Genomic DNA, 21,078 nt, shown 5'->3' with positions numbered 1-21,078 from the left:
ATCTTGTTTGTCAGTAGCCTGCCTCGATTTAAAAACTGACCATACGTAGAACAAGCTCTTGCGTATCGAATCAGTTGAGATATATAAACACCATATGCAGGTGATAATGGAATATTGCTACATAAATATGGGAAGTTGATGATGGAGAAGCTGAAACCATCCCGTTTGTCATACATTTGAGTTGTCAGTTTGCCGTTAATATATTGTGATGCAATGGTTTCTCTGAATACGTTGGAATATGAAGCGGTCGTTAACACTATAATTTGATGTAGGATTTCTTCTGATTTGAGGAATTTGGAAAGAAACATTTATTGACTTCCCAGTCTGCTTAAAGTTTATTTTACAAATCTTAGAATCCACTTTCGGTTGGTTATATATATAGTTAAATGTCCCGCTCGAGAATTTTTCCCTCGTGTGAAGACGTCCCCATTGCCGGTGAAGAGCTGCACAATATAGGCCTTTGAACAGGAAGAGCTCTTTATCGTGCCACACTTGCTGTGACACGGGGCCTCGGTTTTGCGGTCTCATTTGGAAGACCGCCCCATTTAGTCGCCTATTACAACAAGAAAGGAGTACTGAAGACCTATTCTAACCCGGATCCCCACGAGATTCACTTTCGGCAGTAAGGGGAATCAACAAATAATCATTATGCAAACCTGCGTCCGAAGATAAATTGGGATATATTTTTATACTCTATGATTGTTGAGTTCTCCACAACACATTTTACGAAGCGGTTAGCAATTCCACCAACACTAAATGACAACGATAAAAAAGATTAATTACAATGTCTAAAAACTTTATTTCCAACCACTTGATTATGTTTTATTGCAAGAGAGAAGTACTTACAACTTAGTTTCTGGCTATATGTTGGAAAACAGTTTAGAAAATATCGAAGCCAAAGGCCAACTCGTCATGTATGGTCGAAAATTTCAGGCTTTATCTATGATTAAGGACTTCGGGGAAATAGGTCTATCTTTTGCCTTAGTTCTGACTGAAATTATAGTCTATATTATTAGTAAGTTGGTTGGTTGAATATTGTTTAACGTCCCTCTTGAGATTCTTTAGTCATATGGAGACGTCACCATTGCTGGTGAAGGGTTGCACAATTTAGGCCTATACTGCGCACTTTTGACCGTTGAGTAGGGATCGTCATCGTGCCACACCTGCTGTTACACGGGGTCTCGGTATTTGCGATTTCATCCGAAGGACCGCCCCATTTAGTCGCCTCTTACGACAAGCAAGGGTTATACTGAAGATATATTCTAACCCGGATACCCACGGGACAGTAATTAGGTTGGATAAGCAAAACAAATTATGGTTAATGAAACATAAATATACTGTGAACAAAGTCATAAATAAGGACATTCTTATCATTTTTATGATGGCCAAAACTAGTGATTATTCTCAACCATATGTATTCAGACACCAGTGACTACGAATAGACTGGTATCAGTTTGGAAGAAAATTCAATTTGTTTTCAGATATGCATGTTGTCACATTTGCTCGTTTATAAATGATCATTATGTAAAGAGTCTGACCGGTTCCAATGTACAAATTGTTTCCTGTGTTTGAAAACTGCGTCACAGCCAATGGAGTTTCCGCGTTTTCTAACATTCTATCAGGATACATTTATAACACACTTGATTATCATAAATAAAAATAGATGTTGTAAGGGAATTTGATCAAAATGCTTCCAGTTAAAACTTAGAAAACATAGATGGAATGGACTCAATATTTCAAATGAGGATTTTTAATTCATGGAGAGGGCAAAACATAGGATTAGCCTTATTGGTTTTATCACTCAATGCAGAAACAACTAAAGGCTGTGTTAACGATAGGTACGTAGAACAAGTGTATACCCAGATAAATATCGAACTTAAGGGATATATAGAATATTAATATTTCAAATTACGGCAGAGGTGGAGACCTGCTATTAGGGTGTTTTTATAGTAGAGGCAAAGGCGGCAAATGTATCAACGTAACGGAAAAACAAATGATTTATGTTATATTGGATGGGACATTAAATGATATTTTGTGAATGACATGAATTTATAGCATGGAGCTATTTCTATATGTATGTATTTACAAGTGTAATATTTTTTCTGGATATGTAATGAATTTATACCATTACGATAGCATGTCTAAATTTCGCTCTTGGGAAACGTATTCAAAATGCCATTGTCTAGTTGTTCGTGATAGATTTATTGCAAGATAAAATTTCATTATAAAATATTTTTCCAGAGGCGAGTGCTGTACGAATTTTTACCATGACAATGGGAAATGCATTCGTAAGTCATTCTATAATTTACCAATAGCCTGATCGAAAGAGTATTATATACGTACAAACGCATATAATTAATTGATTCAGGAGTTTGGTCTAGCTTGGATTTTTTTTTCACATGAAACAAACCGTTGCATATAATAATGCGTTACGTACATTGTACCTAAGACAACATTAAGAACAACACTGAGAGTGTTATATTTATTATTGTTTGTATTTAGCCTGTCCTGCGGGTTCATATGGAGATAACTGTTCCATAACCTGTTCACCTCCGTTCTACGGGAAGGACTGTAGGCACCGGTGTACATGTAGTCCGGATGAGGAGTGCAATCCCTATAAAGGATGTGTCAGAATCGATACCGGTAAGAATACGAAGGTTTAGGAAAACACTTCAGGTGAATGTACAAAGGGTGAAACAGACTAACCACTGGAAAGTTACAAAGAAGGAAACAGAAGAATGCCTGTGAGTGTACAAAGGATATGTTAGGATATCTACCGGTAAGTGTACAAAGGATGTGTTAGGATATCTACCGGTAAATGTACAAAGTTTGTGTTAGGATATCTACCGGTAAATGTACAAAGGTTGTGTTAGGATATCTACCGGTAAGTGTACAAAGGTTATGTTATGATATCTATCGGTAAGTGTACAAAGGATGTGTTAGGATATCTACCGGTAAGTGTACAAAGTTTAGATATTAAAAAAATTGCTAGTAAGCGTGTAAACATAACAGCATAACAATGGTAGGTATGCTAAATATATATTAGAATAACAACTGATACAGGTAAGCATACAAAGGGAGAGTATCATGTTAACGAAAGGTAAACGATAAAAAGACTATCAATACAACTACAGGTAAGAGTTTATGAGAATGAATACGTAAGGGTATGTGTTCTAATGATGTGTCATGATAACTACCACAAAGCGTACAAACTGTGTATCAGAAGAATTGTCGGTAGGTGTATAAAAGGTATATCCGATTAACTACCGGTAAGTGTTCCAAGGGTGTGCTGAACGAACTACCAGTAAGTATGGAAAGTGGGTATAAGAATAACTGTAAGTTAGAAAAAAGGCGAAGATAACGAACCGTGATCAATCTCAGGATGAATCAGAATGAATACCGTTAAGTGTACAGAAAGGTGTATGTAGCATATATAAATTTTAAATGCATTTACTAAATGTTGATTTCATCTAAGTATCAACGAATCGGTGTATATGATGAATGATTGAATGGATTATACAAGGAGAACAATTCTAATTTCATACATTTATATAAAGCATGTAAAAATGATAACAATTCTAAATTCATAACAGTGTCCACTCCTTCTACAAGTATCAAAGCAGGAAACGGCATGAAGTCAATTCAAAATTCAATGAAAGTGGAAAGAAAATCAACGAGAAATCGTAACAATTCAAAAGTAGACAAAGCATATCCTGTTTCTATGGATATCATTCCTACCTTAGCAGTGGTATCCAAGGAAACATATTCTGTGACTCCTACGTCAGCTTCTGGAGGTAACTCACAAACTTTGCAGGTCATCATAATCACAGGATCTGTTTTATCTTTATTTTTGATCATAATAATAATTAACCAGATTCACGGAAAACTGAAAAAGCACATGAACATCATTTCTACAAGACAAATATCTGACCCCGTGGCTACAAATGAAGCAGAGGAAGAGGCATATGTAGAAATCAACGAGTCTGGCATGCTGGGAAATAGTTCAAGATACGAGAAATTTGAGTCACAACCTTCAATAAAACAACAAAAAACAAACGAAGATGATTCGAAAATTGAAATATGTGATGTCACAAAACCAATGCTTCCAAAATTAAGGAATCGAGTCATTGGAACAAAATCAGAAGAATCTAGTGTTAGACAAGAAGATGAGAGTTCGGAAGATAGACGTTCAGATTATCTGGATGTTGTGACCGATAAACTTAATGAATCCCCGGATAGTTCTTACCTGAAACCAGTATGTATGCTAAACACATATATAGACGTGATAGGTTCGCCACCAAAAGGGATGTCAGAAAGCGAAAGTCGAACCGAGTGTCAGACCTTTGATATGGAAAGTCCATCGATCTGTCAAAGCGAGCTAACCAGCCAAAGGGACACATATCTTGAAGTTGTCCATCAATAGAGACCGTTCATATTTTGTTTTTAATCTTATATAACACATACTTGTAAAAAAAATGTGAATCAGCATGTAATAAAACGGGTTAAACGTAACTGTCAACGATTAAAACAAGATCAATCTTGTGATTGTATTATCTGAAACTGTCACCTATTTGATTTACATCTTATATAACTTAGTGTATAATAGCTTTCTTTCAAATAGCGATGAATATTTGTAATTCATAAATTGGTCTTTAAGTTTTCTTTGTACACAAACTATTTAGGTTTTGTAAATTCCAGTTCTAGAAGAGAAAATCCCTAATCCGTCAAACAAAGTACTTGCTTTCTCCAAATTTTTATAAAAGTCAACTTTCCATATTACCGTTTCTGCATACAAATCGACTTTCAATGAATACATTTATCTCTTGGAATTTTGGGCAATCATCAAAACCAATGCCTCTTTCTCTCAACTTCAGCGCACACTGTTTCCTAAAGAAGATGGCAATTTGATCCACTTGAATACTTGCATCATTTTGACAGAGCTGGGTGCATGTCGAGTAACGTCACTGTTCACATGTGTTTGCTTTCGGGTTGACATTATTACTTCCGGTTGTTATAAAATAGCCGATAAATTTATATCAAAGTTATGAAGGCGGTATAAATTGAATCCGCGTTTATATGATGAAACAGAATTGTTAATTTGTATTTTGATTTAATTTGGATACAATGAAAAGATTTGATATGTGAGAAATGCACTGCAGAGATTTATTATTGTAATATAATTTTTCTATCATTTATCGGCTACGTTTGCATTAGACTGAGGCGTGATAATTCTTCTTGCTCAATCAGAACGCCGGGTAGTTTGTCTGATTAATCGATAATCCAATCAGATAACGTAACGCACAAATCTGTTATTATCTGTTAAAATTCTTTCTTTTCTGTTACGCTACATCATGTTTTAGTATAAAAAGTTAAAACGCGCGTATTTTAGACACAGTCGTTTGATTAGATTTTGACTTGGTAGGTTTACGTTTTGTAAGGCACTTATTTATTTTTTAATTTTATTTTTATTTTGTCTATCCATTTATTTATTCAAGTTTATTATTTACATTTTTATTTCATAGGTGATCGTGAATGAACAATTATGCAATAATTATTGTTGCAGTTCTATCATGATCAAGAACTCATAAATTTCTATGAAATAGAGTTCTTTCCTTCATTATTCTAATCAAGTTCTTTATCTATTTATTTTATTTTCTTTCAATTTATTTTTATAGAAACAAATTAGCCATGCTATACATTTGTACTCTTTCTCTCTTTTTGGCCGAAATATGATCAATTCATCGAAAGGCCTGTTTTTATTTCATTCAATATTAAGATCTTTTAGATAATAATTTACATTGAAATATTGTTTTTGTATAGAATTGAGTACTTTCATAATTTTCGTAGACATTATGGTATTATCAACAAGCTATAACTGTTAAAACAGAACAACTTGCCGTTAAGTTTACAAGTCGGAAGTTACAAATAACTAAGACTTGCTTCATATAATTTAATTTTATTGTAAATGGGTTGTGACGGGTTTCAGAAGTCTGTTTTGGATTAATAGCGCCTGAGTACTTTAGTTCCAATTTTTAATCGACTGTCTAGATAGGTTTAACTTAGAATAGTTTTGTACGTTATGATCGTAGTATGGATGTGATGGTATGAATGTATGTTGAAATCTATTTGCATTTTTTGGTTATACTTTCATGAATTGTTTAATGTTTATTGATTTTCTGTCTTGAATTGGATATATCAGCGGATGATTTAGGTAATCGGAGAAGAGAAGGAAAAATAATCTTTTAATGCCTCCCCGATATCGATACCGTTACAGTGTATCTTTGTATGCCCTCTGGGCCCAAAATTGGAAATGAATTACTTACTTAGTCGTATATGAAAGGTGAAGATAACGAACAGTGATCAATCTCATAACTCCTATAAGCAATACAAAATAGAAAGTTGGGCAAACATGGACCCCTGGATATACCAGAGGTGGGATCAAGTGTCTAGAAGGCCTAAGCACCCCCTGTCGACCGGTCACACCCGCCGTGAGCCCTATATCTTGATCAAATGATCAATACGTAAAATGGTTGACTGAATCTATTGTATAATTTGTTTCCTGTTTATTAAAAACGTGAATCTTCCGCATTCACTAACGTTCCATCAGGATATAACACACTTAACTATTATTGAAAAATAAATGTTTGAAGGGAAATAAATCATAGGGTTTCCATTCTATGTTTCCAAAGCGTAGATCGAATGGATTTGATATTTCAAATGATAATTTTTAATTCACAAGGATGTCGAGATATCATAGGATTAGCCTTATTGGCTTTAACACTCAATGCGGAAACAACAAATAAAGGCAACTGTATGAACGATCGGTAGGTAAAACAATGGTATGTACGTAGACAAATAGCCAACTGTTAAAATGGACACGATATTATTATTTCTATATGTACTCTTTATTACATATTTTGATATTTTTTCTTATAGATTCTATTTAGAGTGCCTGAGCTTTTATTGAGCTATGATTGTCGGTAATGCGGACGCTCAGGGATTATTTAACTTAAATGTGACATTTGCCTACATAACACGATTATTGAGATATCAGATTTCAAGACCCTATATTGAGAATAGTCTATATTTCGATTCCAATTAATTTTTGAAATAATTTTCATAAGCAAATAACATTTTCAAAATATGTTTGTATTTGATTTGTATATATAAACCAGCATTTTTTTTTTAAATCTGTGGTAACGAAATCTTAAATTATAAGTAAGCAACATTTTGACTAAAGCCTATTCTCAGTTTATGGTCTTGAGACCTCATATGTTCACAACTATTAATGGACGTAAAAAGTTCCTCTGCTAATAAAAGTCGTTTCTTAAAAAATTGAGCATTTATAGAATTAGAAGTACACAGAACTAATAAAAAATTATAAAAAGGATATTTACTGAATATCTGGAAATATACCCGCCTTTTACAGTTTTGCAGAATGAACAACAAAACACCTCACAAAATCAGTTAGCTTTTCGGCGCAAGAACCTTTTGCAGATATATTTCCCAATATTCAGTCAATAACCTATAAATAATGATATGACTTGGAATGGTATCTTGTGAGTGAAATCAATCTAGTGAAAAGGTAGATCTACTTGTATATCAATACATTTGGAATTTTAATCATAGGTTAATTTTTTCTCAATATTTACTGAATTTACAACAGTACACAATTTAATCCTTTGTAAAAGTACAAATGTATTCAAAATATCATAATATAGATATTCCTGTTAGATTTATTGGAAGATAGAATCTAAATACAATTTTTTTCCCAGAGGCGAGTGCTGCACGAATTTTTACCATAACAATGGTGGTTACCTTCATAAGTTACTCTCTAATTCTCCTTCAATCTGATCGAAATCCATATTTAAAAGTTGAAAAACGAAATCAAAACAAAAATGATTGATTTCGATTGATTATGTTCTAGCTTGTATTTTTTCTCATAGTACAAGCCCTTGTATATCGTATCATATTATTCAGGTTACTTCTATAACAACATTAAAAGTTTTATCATCTTACTTTCATTTTTTTCCCTGTAGCCTGCCCTACAGGTTCCTATGGAGATAACTGTTCCACTACTTGTCCATACCCGTCGTGGGGGGAGAACTGTGGTTTCTGGTGTAAATGTAGTGTGGATGAAGTGTGTAGTCCCCATATAGGGTGTGTCAAAACAAGTACTGGTAAGCATACAAATGGTTAGCAAAACATTTACCGGTAAGAGTAGAATGGGGAAATGAGAATAACTACATTGAATTGTAAAAGGAATGAATAAAGAATAACATCTGGTAACTGTATTAGCATAACTACCTGTATATATCTTTCAATTAGAAAAATGTATTTTTCATTAAAGAGTTTCCTCTTTCTGAAATCCGTCTAGGGATATTTCTCTAATGATTAAAAACTTCTAAACATGCATTCATTATTGTAAAGATAGTTTCTTCCTCTTCCCGGGGTATATTTTTACATGATATATCTTATTTGATCAAAATTATCTCTTTAACTATTAGAGATACTGGTACGTTCCCATTGATAATAAAAATGTATATCTATTTTCTATTACAGCATCCACTTTTTCTACAAAAACCAAAGCCGGAAACTACATGACGTCCACTCAAAACTCCATAAAACCGGAAATTGATGCTGCAATAAATAACACCTCTTGTATGTCCAATTGATTATGAAAAGCCCAAATTTTATTCAACTTCCTTCATGTATTACGCTTTCATATTTCAGTGAAAGGTACAAAAGTTTAAATGCATACAAAAGGTTCATTCTTGGATATCTTTTGTTTTCAATGTTGTCTTCCCATAATGTTTCATAGTAACAAAATGTGAACTTAATATTGTATTTTACTAGTGATTTTCTTCCTTTTTTCAAAATAGCATCTTTTGCATTGACTAAAAAACCATCCACTTCTATTTCCCTTTACTTCTCTTCTGTCATTTCAACACCTTTCGATATGATGAAATAGTTTTAATGTACAGAAACGTCGTTTTAAAGTTGACAATGTATAAACCTGACAATATAGGCAGGTTCTTGAAAGTTTGCATATGTAGAAATGATATACGTAGCAATCCTCAAATTAAATTTAGAAACCTATTTTCATCGGAGAAAAATATCACATGAACATGTCAAGTTATTAAATGGCAGCTTTTGAATTCTATAAATCCATCAAATAAAGTACATGTACACGGGAGAAGGTAAGTAAATCAAACAAGTATTTATAATATTTCCGTTTATAAACCCGTTTCACTTAGTATTTGTAGCTGATAAATCCTATTCCCTAGAAATAAAAAAAGATGTCAACATTAAATATTATGATATGAAATCCTGGGTAATAATTACACTAGAGTTGAATTAGTGCTTGAAATGAACAAATGGCTTCGCTGGACATTATACGGATAAATTACTATTCATTTAAGATCCATTTCTGTCTTTTCATATTATATTGTGTCTATTTTACGATGTCTCGGTAGATATTAGAATTGAATGATAGGGCTTTCCATTTATTTATTCTGATTATCCTCACAAAGCATCCATGACTAAAACTTCGTGTAGTTTCGGATAAATCTCTTTTTATCGTAATATTGATGTTCCAAGATTAAATAGCGTACATGTTATCCGAATTTCAATGCCCAAGACATTGTTCACCACCATTTTCTTACCACTTTTAAATCTGACGGTCAATCTGGAATTCACGCATGGGTTGAAATCGACAAAAACGCAAACAAACAGGTGTATCACAACTCTTACAGCAAACCCCAAAGTGGCATGTCTGAAGTTGAAATGGAATGAATGGTAAGTTAGCTGTCTTTATATATCGAACAAACATATTTCTTTTATTTGCTGTGGTGTGCCATTCACTGTTTATTACTTCTTTATGCTAAATAGATTATATTTGGTGCAAGGAATCATAAGTAGTATTTTTGAAATTGAGATTTCTTATTTTTGGTATTAAATATTGTAATATTTCCCTCAGATTCTTTGCTATTTGAGTTACCGATATATCAAGAATTTCATGATATTTTTATAGATATTCAACAATTCATTGTGTAAAATTCGAATTATTGGTGTCTAGAGTTCACCTTGTCTTTTCATATCAGTAAAAAGATACAAATTTAAAGAGGGATTTGGCTTCACTAACGGGAGCTTTAAGTACATCTCCAGATGATCTAGCCCTACAACCACCAACATGTGATGCGAGTTCCCATAATCCAGAAGCTCTATATTTTGCTGTGCCTCGCGTAGTAGTGAAGTGTCCTCTCAATCACCTGCAGCATATTTAACAATAGATGATGCAATGCAGTCTAAAGGTATTTTATCTTGGTAAATACACGTATATAATACTTTGTATACTGGATATATATGTACATTGTATCGATAAAATATTAATGGTTTAATATTTTGTAATCTATGTGCTTGTTGGTTTACTTTTTGTCCAGTTTATTATGTTATTCAATATGTAGATCTAGAAATTTCTTGTTGCTTTTATAGTGCAGAGCCTTGAGTCAACCCATCCCTGGTATCACTATGCACAAGGCTATCTCCATTTATACAACAATAACGGTTGTGATTTGATTATTTCGACTGGAGTAGGCTGTCAAATTGTCGGGATCATAAAGGACTCCGAGTTGACCAAAAAAAGCACATTGCACAGCCGATATGATTTTTTCAACACTTTCATTCCTGAAATAATTCAAGGGAACATACAAGCAGAGCTGCCGTATACGGTGTAAATGATTTTACATCCAAATAACCAGCTTGTCTAACATTCCAAGTAGCCATTTTAACCCCTAAGTGAAGAGGGTGTACCGATAGAGTAAAGTAACCTGCCCAAGGATGCAAATGATATCACAGAGTTTAGCTACTGACCGGAGGTTTTTCAGCACTGCATACTGTATCATTTATACGTGAACATGTGATAAAACTAATAAGCAAAACATTTTCCTAGTTGAAAATGAGACACGAGATAAAATATTTTATCATCTGAGATGATGAAATAACAATTTAATCAAGTTGTTTCTTTCAAAGGGGTGCTTGCAATTTTACAAGAGAGCTACAAAGTTGGAAAATATTTGTTGATATAGGTGTGTATATTTCTGGAATGTGACGGAGAATTTTATGGTTCGTGATACCCTCATTTGCTTTCTCAACATGAGTGCGGACTCTAGTTATCTTGTTACATAGTGCTGCTTCTTCGGGCGTAAATAAGTAATCACATGTTGATAAAAAAAACCAGCTAATGTTCAAACAAACATCTTATGGCAACTGATCATGAATAGTAAAACCTTTGTCGGCTAGAATAAGATTCCTGTCTAAAACTTGACTAAAGCTTCGAGGCGGAACCTGGATATATATGTAAGACTCCAAAGTGCGATGGGACTCTAAAATGCTATGGTCACGTCAAACCCCGATAATCTGCGCCAAACCCCTATGCTGTGACACGACAAAGTGCGATGGTCCACACTAATGCGCCAAAGTGCGATGGTCTGACACGCCAAAGTGCGATGGTGGGACACGTCGAAATCCATTGGTTTGTAAACGACACAGTGTTTTTATACAGACTGTACAAACCGTGTGTTGTTTCACTAAAACATCAGTGCAAAATTCATGCATAAAAAATAAGAAGTTCAACTTATTTCATTACCATCTAGTTGTCATGTTATTAAACATAAAATTTTCCAACGCGAAATCGTATAGAATGTTTTGCATTATAGCATATCCCCAGGATTTTATTACGTGTACGTCACAAGTAATCAATTATCATGAATTAAAGACTGTTTGGGCGAAGTAGATACATGTAGTTCGACAACAAATGTAATTTGCTGTTCTCACTATACTCAACCTTGTATACCTTGCCGCTGTCGTCCGTGTTGCATTTCTTCGGTTTTATTTCAAAAGACGTTAAGAATGACGTCACAATGACGTGACGTCACAAACATTGTTCAACTCTGCACCATCTGACTTTGGCGTGGCCATCGCACTTTGGCGTCCGTAACGATAACAAACCATCGCACTTTGGCTAGACTATCGCACTTTAGAGTCTTACACACACACACACACACACACACACACACACACACACACACACATATCTATATATATATATATATATATCCAAATTGTGTTTTAACTTTGTGTACTGTTTATTCTATTTCTTTTGTTATATATATATATATATATATATATATATATATATATATATATATATATATATCCAAAGTCTCTCTTTTGTAAGAATAATAAAAAAAACATTAAAACACTTTTAGAAATATTTCAGCCATTTTACCAGCCTTCATCAGTCGTGTTTATTAAAATGCATAGCAACTAACGTTGAACAACGTATTATGACGTCACAATGTACATAGAGGCAACGTCATGTATCAAAATTGCGCCAAAAACATCTGAAAAATTGCGAGAGCTACTGTAATAACCTTTTAAATCATACCTGTAAATGGACTCTAATTGGTGTAAAGTAAATTCTTGCATATACATAAACATATATTTTTTTTTTAAAAATTTAAAAATAGATAGTACACATATACTACACTCAAAAATGTTCATTAAGATAGTTTATAGACAATAATGTTACCTTTTGTTTATACCAACTGGTACATATGTATTAAGCTTTTTCTTCACACCATAGATGATTATAGCATAATAGGCATTGAAAAACTGTACAAGAGCGATATTTACCGGAAATATAGAGAAAATCTATGGAAGAAAAAGCTTAATACATATGTTGCCTTTCAGATGTATGGAAATACAGTGCCTTGGAATTGAAATCCAACAGCTGCAAAACAAATGGTCACCTTACAATAGTACCAAGTATATGAAACAACCGACTGTCATATAATCAAATCAATATTAAACTGATTACAACTAGATTTTTGAACCGCTTTTGATTGTGTATCACGTGTAATAATTTCGTAGTTATACCTAATTTTTAACCTTAGCTTAAGTACTAAGCTCTGGTGTCTTAAATTTTAGGTACTGCAAACATATCGCAGACTTGACTACATCAACAAACAATTTCGCAATGTGTACATTCAGAACTCCGTCTTTTAAAATATTCACAAAAAATACTACAATTCCTTACCTGCATAAATTTTCCCAAAGCAAATGGAAGGAGGTTTCGCATGTGCTAGAAATAGTTTTCTGTCTAGCAATGAGTTATATGAGTTATATAATATTCAACATGATTGAAAGCGATCACTCATCCAATAGAAATGATCGCTTTCTGTCGTCTATGGGAATTTTTACAGTTACGGGTGCCACTTCGGTGGTTACATGATCGCCATTTATTCACTAGAGGTACTCAAATCACGGTTGCTCTCGTTTATGAGCGTACATTTCTTTAGGTATGACGTCACATATTACCGCACTACTTTCCCATCTAATATCTAGTAAATGAACAAATAATGTTATTTGATATAGGCTAAGTTACACTATAGGCCTATCAATATTATAGAGGTTGTTTACTATTGGGGATTTGCCCTCTATTCACAAAGCTGTCTTGCTATAAATCCTTGATGCTCTTAGATTTTTGGTTATCATAGCCTGAAAATCGTTACCTTTTACAGACTGCAAAACTTGGTAAATGATATAAAAGCAAACTAATTAGTCTTTAAATTGCAAATTATTATACTCTGTGCTCATAAAATGGGCGTTCACCGCTACAAAATATCAGCTTGAACATCCAAAGAAGGAATTATGCAGATTCTAATTACTTCAAGAGGAACAACGAATTAGTTTCAGAGGACACAAAGGTATTAATTACAACATAAAACATTATGTTTGATGCTTGGAAACTGCACATCCGAAAAAATATTACAGATCTTAATGTTAGAAATGTTTCATCAAGTAGTTTCTATAAGTTCATAACCCTACTAAGCACTATAAACTATTACCTACCCTATCAATTCATAAATTATATTCCTAACGACACCCAAAAGATCGTCTATACCTCCATCTTTTTACCGAATCACGTGACTTTAGAATCGACATGGCATCAACAGCTCTAAGGCCTCTATATACTGTAAAGTATGAAGCGCAAGTTTTGAGGACTTACGTACTAAGGCTATCAGTCCCTATAGTCCATTATCACTTGCATATGATGTTTATGTCTCTAAGCTGATTCGATACGCAAAACGTTCTTCTACGTATGATCAGTTTTAGATCGAAGCAATCTACTGACAAACAAGTTAATGTTACAGAGGTTTCAACAGTCTCGATTAAAATCAGCATTTCTGAAATTCTGTGCTCACTATAACGATCTAGTTTGCCAATACATCATATGAAATTGGTCACTGTTCCTTATCTTCGCCTTTCATCATTGGGTCAAATGTTGTCTGATGTGTTTCGTAGCAATTCTTAGGCTGTTCTTTTACACACTGAATTAGACTACGGATTACTCTGTTACCTGATCAAGATACAGGGCTCATGGTGGGTGTGACCAGTCGATAGAGGATGCTTACTCCTCCTAGGCACCTTGTCTCATCTCTGGTATGTCCAGGGGTCCGTGTTCGCCCATCTCTTAATTTTACATTCCTTAAAGGAGTTATGAGATTGATCGGTGTTCGTTATTTTAACCCTTTCTTCACCCTTCTACTCTGAAAAAAATGAAGTTTATAGAAATGTATCATTGACGACGATGGTGAAGATTTATGGTACAGACTGCCCAGTAGGGGTCTGTTACACTAGGTTTGTTGCGATGAGGCGACGATGGTGGTCGTTGTCATGCAAAGTCGAAGATTGTTTTATGTTCCTTAGTTAATATGACTTGCCAAGTAGCCTTTGCTTGTTACTTGATAAAGGCAGTGAAAATAGGACAGTGATGTGAATTTAAAAAATGTCATTTAGTTTGAAAATGACGAAGATATATAAAAGAATAGCTAGTGGGGGTCAGAATGAGTCGAAAACAAAAATACAAGAACATATGTATTACATATTATAATATAAAACTTATACGGTACCAATTTTGATGCACCATATGCGCATTTTGACAAATAATGTCTCTTCAGGGATGCTCAACCGAAACTTTTGAAATCCGAAATACCAGTAAACGTGTAGGTCCTAAGAACTATTTTAGGGGTAAACAGTGTGCCAAAAAAGTGGAGTCAAATTCGTCAAAGGATAAGAGATATGCGTGAGGGAGATAATCCTTAATTTTGAAATGAATTTCTAAATTTTATCACAGCGATTAAATATACATCCGTATTTTCAAGCTAGTAACGAAGTACTTAGGTATGATTATGCAATCTGACCCCCTACAACACATAATTAAATATCGAAAGAGCTGCCTGGAATAATTACCTATTCCTCATTTAGTTCTAGAATTGAAATTGATAGTGAAGTAAAACATGAAGATCGTTAAATCAAGAAAAATACATTATATTTTCGCAAATCCTGTGATCAAAAAAAATAATTTACCTTTATCTCATTTGAGGAAGAAAACCTGCAGTTTATAGAGCTGATTTACATCTATTTATAGATTTTGATACTGTCATATTTCATACAATAACGACTATGATAGTCATACTAATATGCAGCTATTAGGTATCTGGAGTGATAAGTTTTACTTACAAACATCTGAGAAATATGAGAGAGATCTGTAACAATAACATGCCAGTGAAATCCGTCAGCTCCAAATAGATTTGTTCATACTTTGAAGGGGAAAAACTTGTTCATTCTTCGAAAGTAAAATTGATGAGGCTGCGAAAAAGGACTTGTTTGAACAATAGAAAAGCTGTAAATTAATTATCTGATGCGGTCGATGAAACAGAGGTGACTTCCGTCAAACAGATGAGAGACTCTGAAGTAATTTAGAGGAACACAAAGAAATCAAGAAAGTGTGTGAATACGCCAATCTACAAAATCGTGAGATGTGTGTCAATTTGGATGAAGTAGAGTTTGGAGTCATTATCCGAGCAGTCCAGGGAGAGAGCATAAAATGATGAGGAATATTTTGCCTTTATTCAATACACCATTGTTTAAATACGCCCAACACATTGTTTTGTTTGCTATCATCACAAGTCTGCATGTAAATATCATCAGTGGGTGTGGGTGTGTGAAGCACGGAAAACGGTAAGCATAAAAGCCTGCACTTTACAATATTTGAGATTTAGTAAGCAAAAGTCTTGATGCATTGTAAATTTTAGAAATAACCTGGGGAGAATAAATCGAATTTTATAGGCCTACATCAAAACCACCTACCGCCATAACTCTTCACTTTGACAAAATCATCAAATCAAAACCATTTGGTATTTCATTATGTTAAAAACTTTTTAAAACTGATAGTAAAATGTATAAAGTATAAGAAAATTAATTTATCAAAGCGAAGAAATCTTATTTTTTGTAGTTGAAATTACCTTTGCTGTTCAAATTTTCTAATTTATATTGTCGCATGGTCATGCTTTTTTAAGATGAAAGCAAACAGAAAGAACTCGGTAAGGTAAGCAGAGGACATCGGCCTTATCCGCACGTAAAATGAAAAATTATGTTATCTTATATCTTAAATGTCCAAATAATTTGTTCAAGATCAAGTGTGTATGAAACTGATTTTGTTTTTGAAAATACACGTGCGTCTCATAAATCTATAGAATCCAAAACTGGAGTGATTCTCCGGATTTTCAAAGAATTTATGTTTTTCTATAAGGCTACATAAATGTATACATGCAAAATTTTGTTCAATGAAAGGCGAAGATAACGAACAGTGATCAATCTCAAAACTCCTATAAGCAATACAAAATAGATAATTGGGCAAACACGGACCCCTGGACACAGCAGGGTTGGGTTCAGGTGCCTAGGAGGAGTAAGCATCCCCTGTCGACCTGTCACATCCGCCGTGAGCCGTACATCCTGATCAGGTAAACGGAGTTGAATGCATTATTTCTTAACATGAATTTGAAATAAAACACAAAAAAATCTATACAAAGATGTGAAATATGTGGCCAAGTTCATTTCAAATTATTTTTTTTAATATGAAAAGTCAAGTATATATATATTTTAAGGAGAATTAGTACTGTCATATGAGGTAAAATAGCACAGTCATGTGAAACAGTAACGCTAAGTAGACGTAAATGATAATAGGTCATTTGTAATTAATGATGTAATTCCTTATTTTATGACTGTATGAATGATGCAAGGAGGAAATGTTTCATGACAAATAATATGCTTATAAAAATCACGGTAGCCATTTTGATAACATTCAATAGACATCTTTGCTTTTGCTGTACTTATTTATCAGTCACGATGTAATGAATGTTGATGTAACATACGTAAACAAATGACGTTATAAAGTATTTAAACACTTTTTTTTACCCACGACGGTCGTTCTCCGCACAAATTTTTTCCCGATCACAATTCATATATCTAATTTGTAGATCATTTGTAAGATCTTATATGCTTCTGACAAATGACAAAGAGTTCAAAATTCAGAGTTATAACATGTACATACATATCAAACCTAGACTCTATTTAGCAAATAATAACAATAATCATAAATCAGCCATTTTAGATGGTGCACCCCTCCCTTTCAAAATACTCCACTGTTACGACCGTCGTATATGTATAGTTCCGTCCTAAAAACAATAGAATATTTCTAACATTATTTCCCACATTTCAATAATCCTGATTTTAGGCATCAGCTAAAAGAGTTATATTTAGTGAATTCAAACCCTTCCCGCGATTCCACACACATATACTTATACATTGTACAAAAAATTATCTTTATTAGATTGCGTTGAATATAGCTTTAGAAAATACTTTAAAATGGTCCAAAGTGTTTTCCTTGTAAACTTGACAAACCTATCTGCATTGTATTAAAGTATAACATGTGGACATTTTGGGAATACGGGGAAGAAGATATGTTTACATAGAAAACAAAACGAAATCTCCTTTAAGATCGGCAACCGTGGCGTATATTAACGAAAACTAAGAGCCTCCAACAAAACAAACTAGATATACCAACAACTACAGAAGTAATATATTGCTGTGTGTATAAAATACCTGGCCCAAAATCATAGTTGTTCTTTCTAAACTTCATCTTAATATATTTTTGAGGAAGGGTATCATAGTCTCAGCTAGAAAAAATGTATGGACAGTTAAATCATTTTCGCTGTTTGACAAAATAGTATTTTCGCTTTTAATGTCACACTTATTTAAAATCTGATAAAATTTTCCTTTATTTCATAGATTTCTTTCAATTCCAATTAGAAATGGAAATACTCTAACCCATTTAATTGAAAAGGTAGATATATTTATGTAAACCATTAAATCCTTGCACCAAAAGAAACATTTTCACGTAATCTTGCTTGTCACCTTTCCAAGACGTTGTCAATAAACGTCGATATTTTTGCAAGAAACAATGCTATGTTTAACTTACTTTAAAAAGAAAACTATTTGAGATATAACGAATTTTTAAAAATGTTCTGACAGCGGCAGGTTGTGGACACCTCACACATTCAATTTGATGAATTTGTCGATTCGGATAAGAAAAATGTAATCAGATAAGAATTTGTAAAATATTCCAAAAGTCTCAAATATTGCCCACGTGGGACTTCCAATATGCTCTCTGCAACTTATTTATGTTGAGATGCATCTTAATTATGTTGACATGCGAGATAATTATACAGACATGCAACATATTTATGTCGAAATACAATTCATCTATGTCAGCATGCAACTTCGTTATGTTAACAGGCGAGATATATCCTAGTAGTTCTTCCTGGGACAGAGCTTAGTGCATAAACTATATGAACTGTATGTCCCAGAACTGAATCTGTAAATAAGAAATACATAATAATAGGGTCATACTTCATTATTCAATATAAAACCACCCCAAACCATAAATTTCCGGCGAAGTTCCGCAACAAAGGTAGTAGTATTTTCCAATTGCCTTGCACCTTTTAAATTTGAGTCATTCAGTGCTGAACACCTATAATGAAGTTTAAATATGGTTGACCCGTTTGAACTCGGAGGCTAATAGGTGGTAAAAACGGACGATCAACATTCATTTAAATATTGAGGGTGACCACAAGTAGCTATATTTTAAAGGTAACCCTAACATGGACTGCAAAGGATGAAGGATGCGTAAAATCCAACGTAATGAAGGAAATTGCGTGGAGAAAATGGTGCAAGGCTAATTCTCGGAAGTTGGACTTATTTTTTCAAAGTTTCTGTGAAATCAGGTGAACGATTTGTGTATTACAAAACAGAACAAAGTTCTGGATTTCGACTGGGAAAACTTCATACATTATCATCATAATTAATACCGAAGTTGTAAGAGTTTGAAGCGAGCACCCGAGAAGTTAACGGCAGTTTGTTAGTTCCCTTTCCTCCTATTATACTAAATAACACAAGTTTGCTCAGATTGTGTCAAAACCCTGTGGGTGCGAGAAAGAAGCAGATGAACAAGAAGCGGGGGAATAATAAGAACCAGCAAAAACAATAAGTCTCCATAAATCGAACAGCCAGGAAATGATGGAGAATACTTCATTATCAGTTAATGTTGTTCACGTTGTTCTGACCCATGGATCTAATATTTTCCTACAATTTACAGTGGATGAAAGAGAAATGTTTTTTAGTTTTTTCTTCTTCGTGTACTAGGGAATGTTCACTTTTCTACTTGTACTTCTGCATAACAATCATTATTTTTGTATCATAGATCAATGTCATTGGTCACATCGATGCTGAATTTTTTCTCTATTTTTTTTCTTCAAGGCATAAAGTGCAGTTCATAATGTCTGTGTTTCTGCTCATCTTTCTCCTCCATACCATACTGTACGTTAAGGGGAAAGGGATAATTTGGAGTACTTCTTGTCCTTTACTATTAAATGTCCAACAATCATCATAAGCAGCAGGCATTCGGAGAGCGGCGACTGCGATCAAATCCATCGTACATGTACATGTGATTGATTCTACCTCATATAATAATAATACACAACTTAAAAATGCTTCTACTTTTGCTATTTACCAAATGTGTGACGTTAAAGTTTAAAAAATTGGAATCGATTTAGATAAAAGTAGATTTTCGGTTTTCTTTCAAGGTATGATAACACGAAAATAACTTTATTTCATAGAAGAAAAAAAAGAAGAAAAATATTCAGGGTCAGATATAAATATCGACTCGGCTAATTGTCAATTCGTATTATGGCATGTCAAATGTTGAATTGTTTTTTTATATTTTCCATTTGTATTGCATGATTTTTCATTTGTATTGTAAAAATATACATTCTGTATTGCATATTTTTTATTTGAATTATATATTTTTTTTCGTTTTATTGTATTTTTCCCATTTGTATTTTATATTTTCCTTTTGGTTTTATAATTTTCTTTTGCATTAATTGATTTTCATTTGTACTGTATAATTGTTTATTTGAATTGTATATTATTTTTCATTTGCGTATATTGTATCTGAGGGATTGTTTATTTTGGCTTGTTACAATCAATCTCATTGGTGTAAACTATGGTTCAATTATCAAACCATAGGCAATATATTTTTCATGACTACTGTTTACTTACATGTAGATTCTAACTCTGTCACTCATCAACCTCGTGTTTAAACTATTCATGCATCAAAATTGGTACCGTATAAGTTTTACATGCAGAAAAAAGAGGGTCAGTTTATGTTGTGGTTGAGCATTCAGAACATTTCGCTAGTTTTCAATACGATACAGACTAAAACTTGACCAATAAAATTCTTCATAACTAATCAAAATAAACAATTCCTCAAATACAATACTAATGAAAAATATACAATACAAATGGAAAATGGAAAGAAAACTAAAGAAAACAAATACAATATTATACAAGATCAAGTATTGCAACATTTGGAATGTCGAATATATGCATAATGTTTTACTGGTTCAATTGCATAATTTGTTTCTAGTGTGTGAAAACGTGCATACAATTAATGAATCTTCCGTGTTCTCTAATATTCCATCAGGATATAACACACTTGACTATTATTGAACAATAAATGTTTGAAGGGAAATGGGTCAAAGAGTTTCCAATGTAAGTTTAGAAAGCATAGACGGAATGGATTTAATATTTCATATGATCATTTTTAATTCATGG

At 33.4% G+C, this 21,078-nt stretch overlaps 2 protein-coding genes across 13 annotated transcripts in view; both read left to right on the top strand.

Annotated features, from left to right (window-relative positions):
- Positions 1–1,602: 1,602 nt before the first annotated feature.
- On the top strand, positions 1,603–11,011 carry LOC130046498 (multiple epidermal growth factor-like domains protein 11). Of its 11 annotated transcripts, none has more exons than XM_056157007.1 (8): positions 1,605–1,838; positions 2,242–2,288; positions 2,503–2,643; positions 3,594–6,824; positions 8,040–8,180; positions 8,563–9,798; positions 10,104–10,313; positions 10,495–11,011. In XM_056157007.1, the coding sequence occupies exons 1-4, from the start codon at positions 1,723–1,725 to the stop codon at positions 4,421–4,423; spliced, it is 1,134 nt and encodes a 377-aa protein (XP_056012982.1). In that variant the 5' UTR covers positions 1,605–1,722; the 3' UTR covers positions 4,424–6,824; positions 8,040–8,180; positions 8,563–9,798; positions 10,104–10,313; positions 10,495–11,011. The 11 variants fall into 11 exon arrangements, with proteins under 11 accessions (XP_056012985.1, XP_056012982.1, XP_056012983.1 ...); XM_056157008.1 differs by having other exon boundaries at positions 10,104–10,326; XM_056157006.1 differs by having other exon boundaries at positions 3,594–6,839.
- Positions 11,012–20,831: 9,820 nt separating this feature from the next.
- Positions 20,832–21,078, top strand: part of LOC130052351 (uncharacterized) — a 9,477-nt gene continuing 9,230 nt past the window's right edge. For both annotated transcript variants that reach the window (XM_056157002.1, XM_056157001.1), the window contains exon 1: positions 20,832–21,078. This exon is cut by the window's right edge and continues 98 nt beyond it. In XM_056157002.1, coding sequence (XP_056012977.1) covers positions 20,995–21,078 — 84 coding nt within the window. In that variant the 5' untranslated portion in view covers positions 20,832–20,994.

This window comes from Ostrea edulis, chromosome 2 (assembly GCF_947568905.1).
Source record: "Ostrea edulis chromosome 2, xbOstEdul1.1, whole genome shotgun sequence".
NCBI lineage: Eukaryota > Metazoa > Mollusca > Bivalvia > Ostreida > Ostreidae > Ostrea > Ostrea edulis.
The sequence above is the reverse complement of the archived record's forward strand: the minus strand, read 5'-3'. Positions and strand labels throughout refer to the sequence as shown.

Excerpts from the sequence above, each read along its gene's own strand:
- LOC130046498 (XM_056157009.1), top strand. The coding sequence starts at position 1,723 with ATGGACTCAATATTTCAAATGAGGATTTTTAATTCATGGAGAGGGCAA. Across the intron at positions 1,839-2,241 it reads AAAGGCTGTGTTAACGATAG|AGGCGAGTGCTGTACGAATT; the intron begins GTACGTAGAACA and ends ATATTTTTCCAG. Across the intron at positions 2,289-2,502 it reads TGACAATGGGAAATGCATTC|CCTGTCCTGCGGGTTCATAT; the intron begins GTAAGTCATTCT and ends GTTTGTATTTAG.